Genomic DNA, 17602 nt, shown 5'->3' with positions numbered 1-17602 from the left:
CATTATGACAGTAAATCATATTTGACTAGATATTTTTCAAGACACTTCAATACAGCTTAAAGTGACATTTAAAGGCTTAACTAGGTTAATTAAGGTTAACTAGGCAGGTTAGGGTAGTTAGGCAAAATATTGTATGGCAGTGGTTTGTTCTGTAGACTATCGAAAAACAATATGGAGGGCTAATAATTTTGACCTAAAAAAAAAAAAACTAATATATATATATATATATATATATATATATATATATATATATATATATATATATATATTTAATTTTTTTACTGCTTTTATTCTAGCTGAAATAAAACAAATCAGACTTTCTCCAGAAGAAAAAATATTATCAGACATACTATGAAAATTTCCTTGCTCTGTTTAAAATCATTTGGGAAATATTAAAAAAGAAAAGAAAAATCAAAGGGGGCTAAAAATTCTGACTGTACATGTGAAACGCATGCATACTAAGGAAACACTACGTCTCTAACACGTTTAACCACACAAGTAGCATTACAGTTCTTATATAATAAAGCATGACTCATGTTTAGGATAAACTGGATGATGGAGAGGGACTGTGTGGGGGAGGGATGTAAAAGTTTACTGCAATTTTTCAATAAGAAAAGTCATTCATGTTTGGGTCTACATGAGAGTTAAATAAATTGTCATTCTTTAGGTGAGCAATCCTCGCAGTTTTTTTAAAAGACAGTTATGTAAGTGAGCGTGAAGGTCGTATTAAACTTAAAGGTCTCACATACATAATGTGGTCTGTCAAGTCATATGTATTTTTTTGGTGACACATACGTGTGGGTGACTTGGATTTTTGTTATTTCTTGATCCCCTCAACCTTACCCATTTGTTCATACCACCTCTCACTGTCTTATTCCACACACAAAGCCAAAAGCCCAACAGAAAATCCTGCAGCCCTCAATAAAAAGGTCACAATGACTTTCAATTAATAGAAGTCATGGAAGAGTCATTATGGTCCTTGAAGTTGGATTACAGACTATTTGTCACCATGCGAACCACCAACTGCTTAGTGTTTTACATATGAAAGGAAACAAAATGCCTCTACCTCCCTCAGGAGTCTTGCTTTATACACAGCTGAAAAGTTAAGCAGTGTACAGCAAGATTGCCTTTTGTAAAGGGTGTGTGTTTTGTTAATCTTCCGCTGTGATGGATGTCATCCAAGTGCAGCAAAAGCTATTAAACAGAAATTAGTGGAAGCATCATGCAAGCAGAGGCATAAAGGAAGCTGTGTTCACAATGACGTCTGCTGAGATTCATTCCAAATTTCTCACTCTTATCACTTGGCTCAAGGCACGGTGTGTTCTAACAAATAAAACTGACCAGCTGAGCATTACTCATGAATGACTTGAGAAAAATCCAGTTCTCTGAACAAAGTTGGGTATTAATGTTTGCTAAGAAACAGTGTTTTTCTGTGCCGTGGGCACTGCAAATCAGTAGAAAAAGAAAATGCTGTGCAAAACACATTCAAACGTTCAATTTTTAGCATATGGGGTTTGTTTTAAAAAAGCGAAGGATTGAGTGAAAATGAGAGAACTACGAATAACAAACGTTGCCAGAATCTCAAGCTTATAGGCATTACGTGACCTAATTAATAACTTTTTAATACGTATTGCTTGTCTAAATAGATGAGTTAACACGCTTCTCCAGAGAGCAGTTGAGGAGTTCACAGACCACAAAAGCATTCCGGAAAATTAACTGAGGTTAAGACTACCATGAATAATCTAATCAATGCAGATGAATTTGTGCATTGTGCAATATTTTCCGTTCTCTTTTAATGGACTTTCTTTTGTTGAATAAACAACTTAGACACTTTAACCGTTCAAGACCCCATAAAATTGCTTGATGAGTGTTGATTGTTGTCCTTGTGGTGATGCACTTCCTATTAATAACAATTGCCTTCTCTGAATCTTACCATGGCAGGGTCTTGGCCTGCAAGGCTTTTGCGACTCGGGCTTCTCACCAGTACATTGATCTCCAATGCGACAAGTGACCAGGCGTCGTGACACACCTTCTCCACAGGACACTGAACACTAAATAAAAAAAGAAACAAACAGAAAAGCTCAAATGGTTTTAAAAACACATGGTTTCAAAAGACCCACTTACAACTGGAATTGAAATGCATTTTTGTCAATCCAATAATAAGAAGAAAACAGGTGTAAATGGGTTCTAAAATGTTTAGAGATTGGCCATGTGCAACCACTTCCAAAAGCAGTCATTAAAACATTTGCCAAGATTTGACAATATCCACAAAAGAGACCGTTACCAGACATTTTTTAATAGCACAAGCCAAAGTGTGAGATTTTTACTTTAAAATAAATAGTTTTTGCATGTTTTTTTTATAATTCAAACTTTATAAATTAAATGGAAAATAATAATAATTATTTTTCAAAAATAAGATAGATAGACAGACAGACAGGCAGACAGACAAATTGGACCTAGTATTTACGGTTACTAAATATAGTTTTTATAGACATCTCGTCACCTTAGAATTATAGGGGTCTATCTGACATTTTTGTCAAAATTGTGTGATGTTTTTTAAGCTGTTTATATTTTAAGATTTTCTAATTTAAATACGTTTTATTTACAAAGTTGAATTCTAGCTTGGCTCTATAAGGTTTTTTCTGTAAGCCAGTCAGCATTTCCAATGCACACACGAGGACCAGTTAGAATCAGCTTTTCTTTGTCAATTCACCATATCGCTTTGTTGACAGCAGGAAAGACCAGAAAAAAAACACAAAATTAGAGCCGATTAAATAATGCTGCACCTCACAAGATTGAGAAGAACTGAAAAGATGTTTGTAATTGTGATGATTTAGAACCATTTTTTTGACATTGAGATGAAATGTTAAATTTTACATTGTTTGAAAAAGAAACAGTTATATAACAAATGTAATATATTAAATGTAAACTATATTTATTTGTGTATATATACTCAGTAAAACATTTTCAGTGTTTATTAAACTCATTTGCTTATCGTATGTTTTTAAAGTCTTTAAATTTGATATTAAGCCTTGAAGGGCAAATACTTAATTCATGGGACATATAATTCTATAAATATAAATGAATAGTTCATATAAAGGGCATAATTTAATAAATATTACCATACTAATTACATAAAATTAACATCTGCACTGGAAAAACTATTTAGTGAAACCATGAAGGTTTAATTCGACCAAGAAAAATATTAATCCTTAAACATTAAATAAATGTTAGGAAAACAAAAATGTAACTTTCTCAAACATCAAAATATTGTTACAACACCAATTGTTATTTATTTTTAATTAACTTATTAAGCAGACTGATTGCATTTCTTGAAAATACAATCAATTAATAATCTGCCAGATAAAACCTTATAATTCCAAGTGAAAAATGACTTTTTAGAATAAGGTTCTATCTGCATTTACTGTGTTTTTAACCTCAATTTGCAAATTTAAGAGAACTTTGATAATTTAGGGTACATTTAGGGTCTTTGTTATGTTAATGTGTAAAAGAGAACAGTGATACGCATATTCTTCGCTATATGGAATGCAAAAACTTTGAAGCTCAATATCTCAAAATCATCTAGAACACAAGAAAGAACCTTTTAATTCCAAGATGACGATCTTGGCAAACTAAAGAAAATGTCTGATTTCAGATTCTGACATAGCTGGTTAATGAGGTCACAGTTATCAAACAATCTCTCTGCAGGAATTGTCAAATCATTAAAAGAAAAGACTTTGCTTAAACATGATCAGTGTGAGAGAATGACTCTAATTTCAAAGCAAAAAGCAAAAACTAAAGTGACAAGTCCTAGTCTGTTTTTTTTTTCTCAGGAAAAATAAATAAATAAATCTACGGATGTGGTAAATACATTCTACAAATGAGACCAATTTCACATTGATTTCAAGTCCAATTGTACTAAAATTGCTTGCAGAGTAATTCTTTCCGCTGAGCTTTGTAAGATATAATTGAAATCTACTCTCTGTTGCAAAATACTACACACAGAACTGTGAGAATCACTGCTGTGTATTTATTGAGAGCTGAGAAAAGAATACCTCTGACCAGGCCCCGGTCCTCCACTGGGCTGGGCAGGCAACTCTGTTACATGCCCTCCTCATCTCAGGCTTTTCCCCATTGCAGTACTTGCTGTGAATGGAGCGGTTTGTGCCCTCATGAAGAAACTGGACACAGCGCACAGTACGGATTTGATATCCCAAGCTTCCACATGTTTTAGTACAATGTTCCCACTCTTCGGTGATCCACCTGACATGAGACAAAAAGAGTGCTTTAGTCTACTTTTTGTGACAGAAAATACAATTCCAAACCTCCAAAGTCCAAACCTCTACTCATGCAAAGTGTGAATACTATGTCATTGTCTGAAATGAAATGTCAGCATATTAAATAAAAAATACATTGTCACACAAATTTGTTCTATGATATCGCTTTAAGTATATCTGAGCATTTCGGCTAAACTTTTAAAAACTCAGAGTGTACACTAAAGCTCTAAGGGTCAAGGTTTACTGGATACCAGTACTTTAACAATTCTGAAAGATTAATCACTGTCTGGCCATCTGATTTTGCAATCGAGATAAAGGTTAGGCTTAACAGGCATTCTTTAGCTCTGCATCTTTTTATTTTTGTTTATTTTGGTGTGTGTGTGTGGCGGGGGGTGAGGGGTGTATCTGATAGATTTTTTTGTACCTGGAAAAGGTGACTTACCTTCAAACTTGAAAAGCAGATTATTAGCCATTGTGAATGAGATATAGTTCAAAAAGACATACACGTGTCTACAACATGTGTTTTTTCTTCCCCAGACAGTAAAAAAAAAAAAAAAAAAAAAAAAAAAAAATATATATATATATATATATATATATATATATATATATATATATATATATATATATATATATATATATATATATATATATATATATTTTTTTTTTTTTTTTTTTTTTTTACTGTCCGGGGAAGAAAAAACTAAAAGATTGTCCCCTTTGAACACAAACACAGTAAACATGTAAGGCTGAATAATTAAATTGAATCATTGACATCTGTTGTCTTTATTACAATTTTTACAATTTAAGACGGCATCTTTGGAGATCTTTTCTGCTGGAGATAATGTTATTATAAAATCAAAACATCTTACACTGTAGGAACGGTATAACAAAATTTTGGTGGTTTTAAAACTTGACTTTTCTAAACCGTGGTATACCTTGAAAACGGTTATCACCGTATGCCTAAAACCAAATTGCAATTATTATTGTAGAGAGCAAAGGTCTTCAACTCTGCTAATCAGGACTCACTGCCCAGCAAAATTTATTTCCAACCTTTTTCATCACACCTGCCTGTTTATTTATTTATTTATTTTCAAATGATCCTCAACATCTTGATTAGCTGCTTCAGGTGTGCTTTATTAGTGTTGGAGCTAAACCTGCAGGATACTGGGTCCCCGGGAGCAAGTGTAAAGACATCTGGTTCAGAGCACATCAGGGTGCAAATTACCTGAGTTACATAACACATGATTCCACCTAAAGGATGTCAAAACAAGATGTTTTTTTTTTTTTTGGAGGGGGGAGGGGTTCAATAGTGAGAGTTTGTTCTGATCTGGATCTTTAAAGGGCAACTATGGTGAAAAATATACTTTTCAAGCTGTTTGGACAGACATTTGTGTAGATATATTGTATATACTGTCATATTGGGTTGATATAAACAAACCCAGTTCCTTTTTTTAAATTTAACAACATATAAATAGTGGGCCAACTGGAGCAACTTTTGAGACTGACCGTAACCTGACGTAGGAGTGCGGTCCCCCCACCTACCAATATTAATTGATAGGCGACAGAGCAACAGAGATTTTACATTTAGAGACCATTTGCGCTTAACACTCAGTGAATGCAACGTATCAAGATTCGGAATATTGAAAACAGCTGATCCACAGAGTCTTTCAGCACTCTCTCAAAAAACCAACCCGGGCTCATTGTGGAAACGTAGCCCCGCGGACGTTTCTGCGGACCGCGATTTACGTCCCGGGAGGTACGTATTCGAGCGTTTTTTTGTTTTCGCGGATCCGCGAGAGGCCACTCTGCGCGCTTTTTCGCTTCTCGCGCGGGCGCCTCTCGGGAGCGCGCGGCGTTCGCGCCCGCGCCGTTCTCGCGCGAATAGCCGCCGGATCGAAAAAAAAATAAAAAAAGCAAAAGCCCCCGTCTTCGATTTCGACCGCGTTTTCGGATCCCGCCGCATTCTCGCCCTTATTTTCCGGATTCCGTTTTTCGTCTTACCTGATTTCCGGAACCCGCCGTTCCCCGGACTCGATCCCGGTCGTCGTCCACCGCGGCTGGCTCCGGCTCGTCCTCCTCCTCCGGAGCCTCCCCTCCGCCGACGCAACGCTGTGAGCTAGGCGGACAAACTGATTGCGTCGGGAAAGCCCTCCACTCGGAGGCGAGCCGTCGGCCGGCGAGCGCGAAGAGGAGGGGCGGAGCGGCGCCACACCACCCCTCGGCGTTCGCTCAAAAAAAAACAAACGCGGCCTTTACGTACCTCCGGCGACGTAAATCGCGGTCTCCAGAAACGTCCGTGGGGCTACGTTTCCAGAATGAGCTTGGGTTGCAAAAAACACACTCGACTGATCTTCACTACCGTATCAACGCTCATCACATGATGTCTCTCATCGGTGCCATTGTTTGTAACTTTAGGTGGGATTGCAATCATGTCTACTTTTCATTGTATCTTCCTTAAACTTCAGCCATTTGCATTTCCCGTGGTCACAGAAGCTCCCTGTCATCTCAACTAGGTGCGGCTGGAAAGTGTGAGCGGGTTTCCCTTACATGCACGTTCCTCCATTGGAAAAAAACAAAGTTGCCTTAGTTATAGCCTCAGTCAAAGTTAATCCAGAGTGCGTGGTTATTAGTCTCGGTTTACAAGCTCGGAACTTTAAACTAGCACACAGTTGGGATAACTTTGTTTAGTTACCGCAGTTTTGTTCAGTGCAAAGAAGCTGTTAAGAAGCCTTTATGATTAATTAACCATGACAAATTAAAGTGCGGTTAATAGTGAAATCGGTTAATCATTACATCCCTATACGGATATCGCATGCAACGTTATGTTGCGGCTGTAAAACAATACAAAGACACAAATGATTTTTTAACTACCACTTCGGCACACAAGGAATATTGATTCCTCAACATTCATCTCTGCTTGGTCTGTGTCCGAGTCGTACATGTATGGCTGAACGCTGGTCCTCTCACTCATCTTGCTTCTCTCTGTCTGCCTGACTGTTGCCATACACAAAGCGGTAAGTAATTTTTATGTGAAGCAACACACCTCTAAAACAGCGACCTGTGTACACACCCCCAAAATGACACTTTTTTTTAACACATAATAATTAAAAATCTGAATTGTGTTTGAACTGAACCTAAACTGGCACACTCAGATGAACCATAATATTAATATTAAATCTTAAAAAACGGGTAAACTAGATGCCTTTTAATATTAATAGTTATAATAGTAGGTAATATAAATATACATTTGACCATCCCATAGCAGTACATACCATTGTGATCACACTCAGAAAGCTATGGTAGAAAATATTCAGTATGCAGTCTGAAACTGGAAGATCTAAAGCAGTGTTTCTCAACCACAAGCTCTGCACATTTTCTATATCTCCTTAACCAAACACACTTGACTTAGAGAGACTGAAAGACCTGTAATGGGTGTAACAGACAAAGGTGGCTGCACAAAAACTGGCTGCACAAAAAAGCAGATGAAAACAAACAAAAAGCTGCTTGTAAACACACCAAATGGATGGCAGCTGACTGAAATAAAGCCTGGTTTATACTACTTTGTTGAGTGATCAGAGTGACCCACGGAGCCTGCCTTGTACGTTGCTGTGCAATTATATCTCTGCTTGCTGTTTGCATTACTCTGCAATAACACTTCTAAAACGCTAGCTGGCAGTTGGTTTTTATGTTCCTCTGTGTAAGACCTTAATGTATAAGTAGCTAAAACTCAGTCATTCTGAGGCTGGAACTGGCGGACGTGCAACAACTTTAATCATAAGCTAAACACAAAACAAGAAGTTTCCATCTGGAGCTCCTTTACAGGACTCAACACTTGTAAACAATCGCTCCAATGGGTTAGCACTGCTCTTGGCCATGCCCACACTTGTCAGCGCTACCAAGCCAACCAATCACAGAGCTTGTGCTACGCATCATTGCAACTTGTAGTTACAATTTTTGAAGAGGTGCGCGTTAGTGTCGGCATTAGCCAAGGCAAGGGGTATGTGATCTGCACCAGACCATACGCGTGCGCTTGATGCAGAAGAATGAATCAGCCTTAAGAGTTCACATTCTGTGTCTGTGTGAGACAAGGTGTCTTTCTGCACACACAGATGGCAGTATTCTGTTTATTCCACTAAGGGAAACTAAAAAAAAAATGAAATGTGCACAGAGAAAAAGTCAACAAAGCAGCATTTAGTGCTATCATCACAATACGTGTCACTTACCACAGAAGAATTTATTCATGCAAATATTTATGATATTCTGATAATCCATAAAGTTTGTAAATATTTGAGAAATGTGGCACAATTACAGCTGGGCTCTTTGTTTTCCTTCTTGACTTGAATCGTTAACTTGGATATGTCACTTCAGTTTTTGATTTTGCACTTCAATTCATTGATGAATACCAAATCAGAGCTCTCCCTTCAGCTGATACCAATTCTACATGCGGAATCAGGCCAACTCGACCCGATGAGAGGCGAAATGTGGAATACAGCAAACCAGCTAGACAGACCATCTGATATCCCAATGCTGCCCATCAGCCGACAATCAGCTTGGTTTGTCCCAACATTCAAACAATAAACTAATAAGTACACTCTTTCATGGTCATGCATTTATTATGCATTTATATAGCCTATCAGAGGTTACTGTAGGACATAATACACTCATTATGCCTCGAAACGCTGACCACTTAAATCCGTCATCAGATGCCCTGTTTGCAAGTTAAGTTGATTTGATTCTTTAGGGCCTTCATGAAAAGTCTATAAGTTACTTTGGCTAAATTTCTTAGTTGTTGTGTAATAAAGACTATTTACCCTGTCAAAAACTCTTTAGTTCAAAGCAAGGTGGTGTCTCATTTAAAGGCTAAATATCTGCTGCTCCCCTGCCCCTCTCTAAACTGCAGTATCGAGAATACAGATCAATTCTTAAGAAGCAGCTAAACTAGTCAGCACACAAACCTCGCACCTCTGCTGAAGTTTATCTGTAAGACTGACATGGAGTATTTCACATTTTAATGGCTAAATTGTATTATAAGTAAATTATATAATAAAAAAGCATTATTATTTATATTATTACTTGCATCTTTCGGACAATTAGTAAGTACAGCTACATCCTTTAAATGCAATGAGTCCAGCATCTTGTAAAGCAGTCTGGTGAAAAAATATTTTCCACACACAAGCACATTTCTGCCTGAAAATTACCCTCAACTAATCCATTTAACTTTTACGGTTAACCTGTGAGTTATATCCGAACATGCAGCAGACTGAATGCCAGGATCAAAGAGAAATGAAATTTAGCTGCTTTGCTATCAGTTTACAAAAAGAGATGGGACAAGGAGGGAGTCTATAATTGCTTAAAAGTGGGAACATGCAAAGAAGTAGTTAGACATGCATACACAGGCACAAAATTTAAACAGGTCAATTCAAGTCAGTTATGCAACACAGGCTTATTGGGGATACGTGCCCAGGGCTATACTTTTAGGAACCTTAAAATATATGTGCCTTGGCATAGAGTACTCCATTTTGTGTGTAAAACAACTGCTATGGGGTTGTATGACTGAGCAGAAATATATTCCACTGCGATCAGTTTGCTCGGTAGTTTGTCTTGTACGACATCAGACTTGGGTCAGTTATGCAACACAGGCTTATTGGAGATACATGCCAGGGCTACATTTTTAGGAACCTTGAAATATGTGCCTCGGCATACAGTACTGCATTTTGTGTGTAAAACAAATGCTATGGGGTTGTATGACTGAGCAGAAAGATATTCCACTGCGATCAGTTTGCTTAGTAGCTTGTCTTGTATGACATCAGCCTTGGGACACAGAGCAGACCAGGTTCAAGGCCAATGAAGGACTGATTGAGAAACCAGGTAAAACATGAGGCGCTTTTCTCTTCTAGCTTGCTTTTAAAAAACACTATCAGTTGGGTTTAGGTTTGACCTTGGTCAGAGATGTGTGTAACCCCATCCATGTTGACCAGTAGAGATGATTTAAAGCTGAGGAACACAGATGCTTACAGGGAGTCAAAGAAATTATTTCAGTCATGTTTGTCAGCGTGTATATCTGGATCTGACTGAGCCTTGAGGCTTGCATCTTGCGTACTTTGGACTAAACCTCCGTATGGATGTTGATAAAAGCTGCTTTCTTTGAGGCACAGTTTTTACATACATTATTAATTAAGAAGAGTAGGATGTAGGATAGATTTATTAATTTTTAAAGAGAACAGATGAACAGAGATTGTGCTTTTGCCATTTTTAAGCACACATAATAAATAAAAAGCTAAATTGATTGTCTTTGACCCATTTGAAGTACCATTTCTTTTCAAGGGGTTAATTTTACATGGGCAAATGCAGCAGCCTAAACGCATCATACCTCATGCACTAATATGTTTGCTCTGGATTTTCTTTATCAATGATCCAATGTTTTCCTATTATTGTGATTACATACACATATAAAAAAACACATTACTAAATTATCTCTAATGCTTCAGCTATTAAAGAGAAGGTCTAACGTATAAGCTTGTCAGGGACTCATGCACACATCATTGAAAACATGATATTGTAGAATGATCACATGTAATGGAATGCCACTGTCCCCACTGGCAAAATTCAAAGTGATTGCAAACCACTGAAAAGGGCTCTGTGTTAGGTCAAGTTCACCATGTTAAAAAATAGAGCACCCAAAGTGCCATCTTCTTTTAAAAGCTAAGCTTAGAATCAATTTAAGTGAGAATAGAATTGTTAAAATGCAGATTTAGAATTTTCTTCTATTGGTTTTGATATTTTTGAACGCTAAATCCATATGAATATCTTAAGTGACTCTTAGAAAATAGTTCATGACCCCTTTAAAGAAACAAAAAACAAGACTACTTTGAAAATGCTAATCATTTGATTGGAAAATCTCTCAACAGCTTTCGATTATTTAATTACTGTTAACAATCATAGGTCTGTCCTATTATTTCAGGATTATACGACTGCATAAAACATTTCCACCTGAAACAGCAGAGGCTTACATTCATTATTCCTTGTCTCCAGACAGACCAACTGCTAACACATCTGTGTTGGATAAAATAAATCAGATGGACTGTTTAGCACACAGAATAATTTAAGAGGCTGTACATATGCTCTGTCTGATTAAATGAAATTGGGATGCATCCGTATCTCCTTTAAACTTCAAGCTCAATCATACAATCTCTGAACATTCATCTTCATTAAAGCTAAATTAAAATTAAACTTGGTTGGCACTGGCAATAACACTACTGAAGTACCCCCACTTTGGTTTGCATGTCTCTGTTTAAGAGCTGATGGAAACTGAAAGCAACCAGGTAAAGCAATGTTTTTTTTTACATACATAATCAGAGACGTTAAACTTTCAGTTCAAGCTAACAATGTGCTACTGTTGCTACTTTGCTATAGTACTATATTTCCTTCGGCTTAGTCCCTTTATTCATCAGTAAAATAAACCGCCAACTTATCCAGCATATGTTTTACACAGCGGATGCCCTTCCAGCTGCAACCCAGTACTGGGAAACATCCAAACACTTATTCACACACAAACACTATGGCCAATTTAGTTGATTCAATTCACCTATACTGCATGTGGGGGAAACTGGAGCACCCGGAGGAAACCCACACAAACACGGCAAGAACATGCAAACTCCAACAGAAATGCCAACTGACCCAGCCAGGGCTCGAACCATTGATCTTCTTGCTGTGAGGCGACATTGCTAACCACTGAGCCACCATGTCACCTGCTACACTACAATGCAACTCTTTAATAAGCCTGCAAAATTGCATAAAATGCATTTACAAAATAAAAATAAAATAAAAATGCTACAAAACATTGCATGTTTCCATAAAGTTTGCCATTTACTTTTTTCTACAACCCTGTATGTCTCACAAGGTAAAGGCATGCCATTTGTTGTCTGTGATGACTGTTGCTGTTGGCGAACTTTGCTTTACACTTATCACTGTCTCTTTTTATTATTATGATCAGCTGATTCATCGTTTCTTTTTCAAACACACACAGGCACACACACATTTAAAAACACACAAAATCAAACATTTGCGGTCGTAAAACTATGATGTACACAAAAAGTAGATGGACACAGATGTTTTTGGGCTACTTAATATTTTGTGCAGTCATGCAGATTCTCTGATTGTATTGACACATTGCATTTATTAATGTCCATTTATGTGTTTGTGGAAGCAACAGAGAGTTAAAGGCATTGCATTTACATTCAACTGTTCCTGTGTATTAGACAGGTTTTCTGGTATCAAATAGTATTGAAGTGGAACTGTTAGAATCATCATCGCCTTGCTGCATTTTTAGTTCTTATCAAACCCAGAGTATTTTTGAAAAAGTGTTATCATTATTTAAATGTGTCTTTTTTAATTGTTTAATTAATATTTCTCTCCAAAGCAATATATTATCTGGGGTGTGTTTTCGAAATTGATTGTTCCAACAAACATTCACAAACTGCGTCAAAAACTTGTATGCTTGCAGCTACACCTCTGGAGCTGTGGCTAGAAACATAGTTCCTGGTTGTGTTGTATTCCCATCTTAACGCATCTTTAACGCAGCCATGGCTCATGATGAAAGCTGGAGGTGACCTATTATTTAAATGAGGATTTTATGTTGCATCTCCAAAGCTTGTGAAAACAAAAATATATAGCATTCGTTAATGCTTGTAATTTATATTAGGTTATTTATTAAAAACATATCTGTACTGTAAATCAGTGGTCCCCAAGCAGAGCATTTAAGGATTGTGCATATATGTGTGCAGGCATCGCTAAGTACCCAAAATCATTGCAATATGTATCTTTATGGAGGTTCACATGATCATACTCATTAGGGCTGTAACATGGCAATGCATACATTTAATTCGGCTATACGTTGTATTATTGTTAATATGTTCGCCAGTTGAAATGTTTGGCACAGATTTTATGTATCTGATGCATATAAACCTTGATTGAAACAATCAGACCGCAATAGTGCAACTAGCGCATGCGCACTGAGTTGTTCATGATTAACCTGGATGCACAAGCACAGTAGCTGTGTTCACGTGTTTTGTAAATGCAACCCTATTTGACTTTACAATGCACTGGTTAAAAAAATAATCATATTTCACAAATATTATCACAATATTTCACAATTTATTTAATCATTACAAATGAATTGTATGACATTTCAAAATGTTTTAGGTTATAAAAATATGTTGGGAAAAATGTATTGTTATTCATTGCTTTTTCGAGCTATTTATTTGGCTATTATGGATGTATTACATACTGTGAATAGCCTTCAAATTGGGAGATCAAGGATTGTATTGATATATAACATTTAAAAACACTCAAATGAAGCACAGCATGTAATATGACTATGACATGTGGCAGAATTGTTCTATGGCAGGTCTTAAAGAGTTGAAGACGCTCTATAATTGATGCACCATCATATTGTTCTAACCCTCTATGGCTTGCTTTCTATTTCTTTTTCTATTTTGAAATAATTGAGAAGAAAATTTGTTTCTTTTATTTGTTCACACAAAAAAAAAATCAATAGTCATTACTGTTCATTTTCATCAAAATCTTATTGTACATTCCACAAAATAAACAAAGCCATACACGTTTGGAACAATATAAGGGTGAATAAATGGAGGGACATTTTTTGTATGAAATACCATTTTTGAATGACAGATCTCACATTATCAATGAACGAGTACTGTAGCAGCTCAATCTGAAAGAAAAGTTGTACTGTATCAAAGCCAGTACAGTATAATCTATCTGCCTCAACACACTGAAAATCAGGAGCATGTTTAGTGGCTGAAACAGATGTAACAGAGAGCCCTACAGAAGGTCCTTTGTGACACAGTTGTGACTGTATTACTCATTCACGTGTTTCTCGAGCTGAGGCGCCGTTGACCTGTGTGAACTGGCATAATTAAAAAATGCAGCCTGCGCTTTTGCTGTTATATAATACACCTTGAACATATATTAGCATCTGCTTAGATGGAGCCGTTTTGATGAAAGGTTAAAAACCCTTAAAATGTATGTTACATTAATTCATGCATATACCATGACCTACTGAAAAAAGTCTATATCTTGCCATAATAAAGTTCATGATACTTTAATTTCATTTTATCCACAAATGGATCAAGATTAAATAAATTGTTCACATACAAATGAAAATTTACTGATCAGATGTAAGGCATTTTTGTTTCAACATAACAATATAGAAGAACATTAAATATGTCATTGTGCATTAGTAACCTCAAGCTTTACACTGCAGTGTAAAGTGTATTAAAATCATTAATTTTGGAAATATTGTCCAAGTTTTTGCACAAACTTCACTTCATAATACAGTATTTTGAATGATATGTTTTTTTTCTTTTATTTGTTTTTTTTTTTGGATGGCCTTAGGATGAGCAAATTTATAATTTTGAGAAAACTATCCATTTGCATGATCAATCTGCATGATCCAGCCTGGGATTTAGCACGTTGCAAGGAAGCTAATACTTTTATCAATTAAATATGCATGTGTAGAAGTCAATGGTCATCCTTTAAACTTAAAGCATGTGATTAGAAGCTAAGGCCGTGAGGCATTTACGTATGCATGGGAGTGTCTAATTTGCAGGATTAATGGATATAGTTCAGGCTGGCGAAAATACCATACAGATCTGTTTAAGATTGGTTTGCTTTTTGAAACAGCTGGTTGCATGCTAAATTTTCTGGTTCAATAGATGATATGTAGATGACTGTTTAGCTAAACATTTAAATTTTGTCATCATGTAGTCACACTTAAGTTACTCTTTTTTATCTTTTTTGATAGGGGATATGATGATATTTACATAAGTAATCTTTACAAACAACCATCAAACAGCCAGCTAAAACACCATACAGAACTGTTTAAGATTGATTTCAAGAGTTCAAACTTATCTGATGATTGATTATAAAGCTTGTTTGGCATGCAGTTTCAGGAGAGAGCCCTGAACTCATAAAATGCTCGAGCTCGGGGCTCTCTCCCATCTGCAAAGCGAGAGGGGAGTTTGAGCTTAGGTAGATCCCGAGAACTCCCTTGCTGTAGTAGCTAATGAACAGGTTGTGATTGCTCTTAAGAGATAACTACTTACTAGGAGCATGTCTATGGTGTCGATTTGGATTAGTCGATTAACTTTAGTTGCATGTTTTTGATCGTGGGAGGAAACTGGGGAACCCGGAAGAAACCCACTTGAGCATGGGGAGATTGTGTAAACTCCACACAGCAATGTCTGCTGGCTTGGTAAGGACTAGAACCGGTGACATTCTTGCAGTGAGGCAACAGTGTTAACCACTGAGCCAGGGTGGAAGGAGTGATTCTTCAAAATGAAGATGGCTGTTATATGCAACTTAAGGTATTTATAGTGGCTTGGGAATCGTCTAATTGGTGAATCATAAATTGAATAATGCAGGGCCAGCTGCAAGCAATCATAAGCACGTGATCCTTTAGAAATTAGTTTAGAAATAAACGTCACTAAGTGCACTTTTTGAAACAGCTGCTTGCATGCTAAATGTTGTGGCTCAATAAATGATATGAAGATGACTGTTTAGTAAAAAAAAAGTCAATTTTGTCATCGAATCACACTTAAGTTACTCTTTATTTCTTTTTTGATATAGGGGGAAATAATGATATTTACATAAGAAACCTTTACAAACAACCAAACACACAACACAAACTAGCTGCCAACATTCAACATTTATGAATATGTTGTTTATTCATGTGTCAGTGAGTGTGCGAGAGTATGTGTGTGCATGTGACAATGCGTCTGTGTAGGAGCAAGCAAACAAATTGGATTGAAAGAATTTTGAGAGCGGTGAGAAGAACAAAATAATTAAAAAAGAGAAGAAAGAAAGAATGAAAAATGTGTGGACAACTAGTAACAATGTTATTTACAACATCTGATAATAAGAACGGTAATAATAAAGGAAGACCAAGATCCTTTTTTCTGCTATGGTCAACATGAGATTTTCATTGCTTTCCTTTTCCAAATAATCAAAGCGAGTTCTGACTGAGGATGTGTACCCATTCTATGAATTCATATCATTTTGGAAGGACATCGGGGAAAACAAATGACTGAAGCATTCTTCTTTTTCACTGAACTACTCCTGTAATAAACATGTGTTTCAATAGTGTTTGATTGTCTAGGCTATGAATCCTGCAACCCTGCAGTGAACAAAGTGGTTTGGAGAATAGATGGATGGTATATGGAAGAGAAGGCTGAGGTGCTGTGCCTGTCAGAGACAATGCTGGAAGAATGCAGATGCTCTACTGAGCTTGTTAATAAAACCTCAGCTTTTGAGAAAGAATGTAGACTGCAGAACAGAGACATTTCCCAACCTAAAGATTTATAAAAATCTTTATGAATTAAGTCAATTCTTTTAGTAAAAAGAGATAGATACAAGTAGTCTCATTTCAAATAGTTAATCACAATTAATTAATATAAAAAAGCTTAGTAATAGCGTGGCAAATAAGATGGAAGAATTTGAAATGGCCACCACCTGCTGAGACAGCTTCAAGAGTGAAGAAGATAAAAGAGAAAATGAGTACAAGCGAATGCTCAGGGAATTGGAAAAGGGAAAGACAGGAAGAACTGCGGGCGCAATCTCATCCTCTGCAGATGTTAAAAAGTAGGAGCCCTGATGACTGATGTGCACAACTACTGTAGGAAATATCAAGATCGAAAAAGGGAAGCGTCAAAACAAATGACTCTCGGTGACAGTTCAGCTCTTACGGAACATGACGCTACTCTGTGGCAGATCCAGTATGATATTAACACATTTCTACATTGGTCATTTTTTACCCAAAATAAATCACATTTGAGGACCCCAATTATGCAAATTGCATTCATTTTAAGAAGCATTAGGAGTGAGTCATGAGGCTTGATCTGCTATGCGTTTTCTCTCGTCTGCCACATTAGGAGGATAATCTATGTGGAAGTTGAATTATAATTATGTGGTTTCCCTCAGCATGAAGTGTGTGATGTGATGTGGGAAAGTGAACAATTGGTTATCCTACGTCAGAGGCTAAAATTATAATCCCATTAAAATTGTCCTTATTTTGCGCAGCTCTACAGAACAAGTGACTCTGCTGCTAGTTTAGCACAGAAGCATGATTCATATGAAACATCTACCACAATATATATTCTTACATCTACAGAATCTTGCAATCTGACACCATAAGAGTTGATGTGTAAATCTCAGTCATCCCGTAGCCATCACTTCATTCATTGCACTTAATGCAAATGGATTCTAAAATGCAGAAAATGCCATTATACAATGACTTGTATTTTAAAAGA

At 36.6% G+C, this 17602-nt stretch overlaps 1 protein-coding gene across 5 annotated transcripts in view; it reads right to left on the bottom strand.

Moving 5' to 3' along the window:
* adamts3 (ADAM metallopeptidase with thrombospondin type 1 motif, 3) overlaps positions 1-17602 on the bottom strand; it is a 214814-nt gene that overhangs the window by 5319 nt on the left and 191893 nt on the right. For all 5 annotated transcript variants that reach the window (NM_001287096.1, XM_073949700.1, XM_073949701.1 and 2 more), the window contains 2 exon segments: positions 1934-2051; positions 4056-4263. In NM_001287096.1, the coding sequence (NP_001274025.1) occupies positions 1934-2051; positions 4056-4263 (326 nt within the window).

The sequence above is a fragment of the Danio rerio genome, chromosome 5 (genome assembly GCF_049306965.1).
Source record: "Danio rerio strain Tuebingen ecotype United States chromosome 5, GRCz12tu, whole genome shotgun sequence".
NCBI classification, from domain to species: Eukaryota; Metazoa; Chordata; class Actinopteri; order Cypriniformes; family Danionidae; genus Danio; species Danio rerio.
The sequence above is the reverse complement of the archived record's forward strand: the minus strand, read 5'-3'. Positions and strand labels throughout refer to the sequence as shown.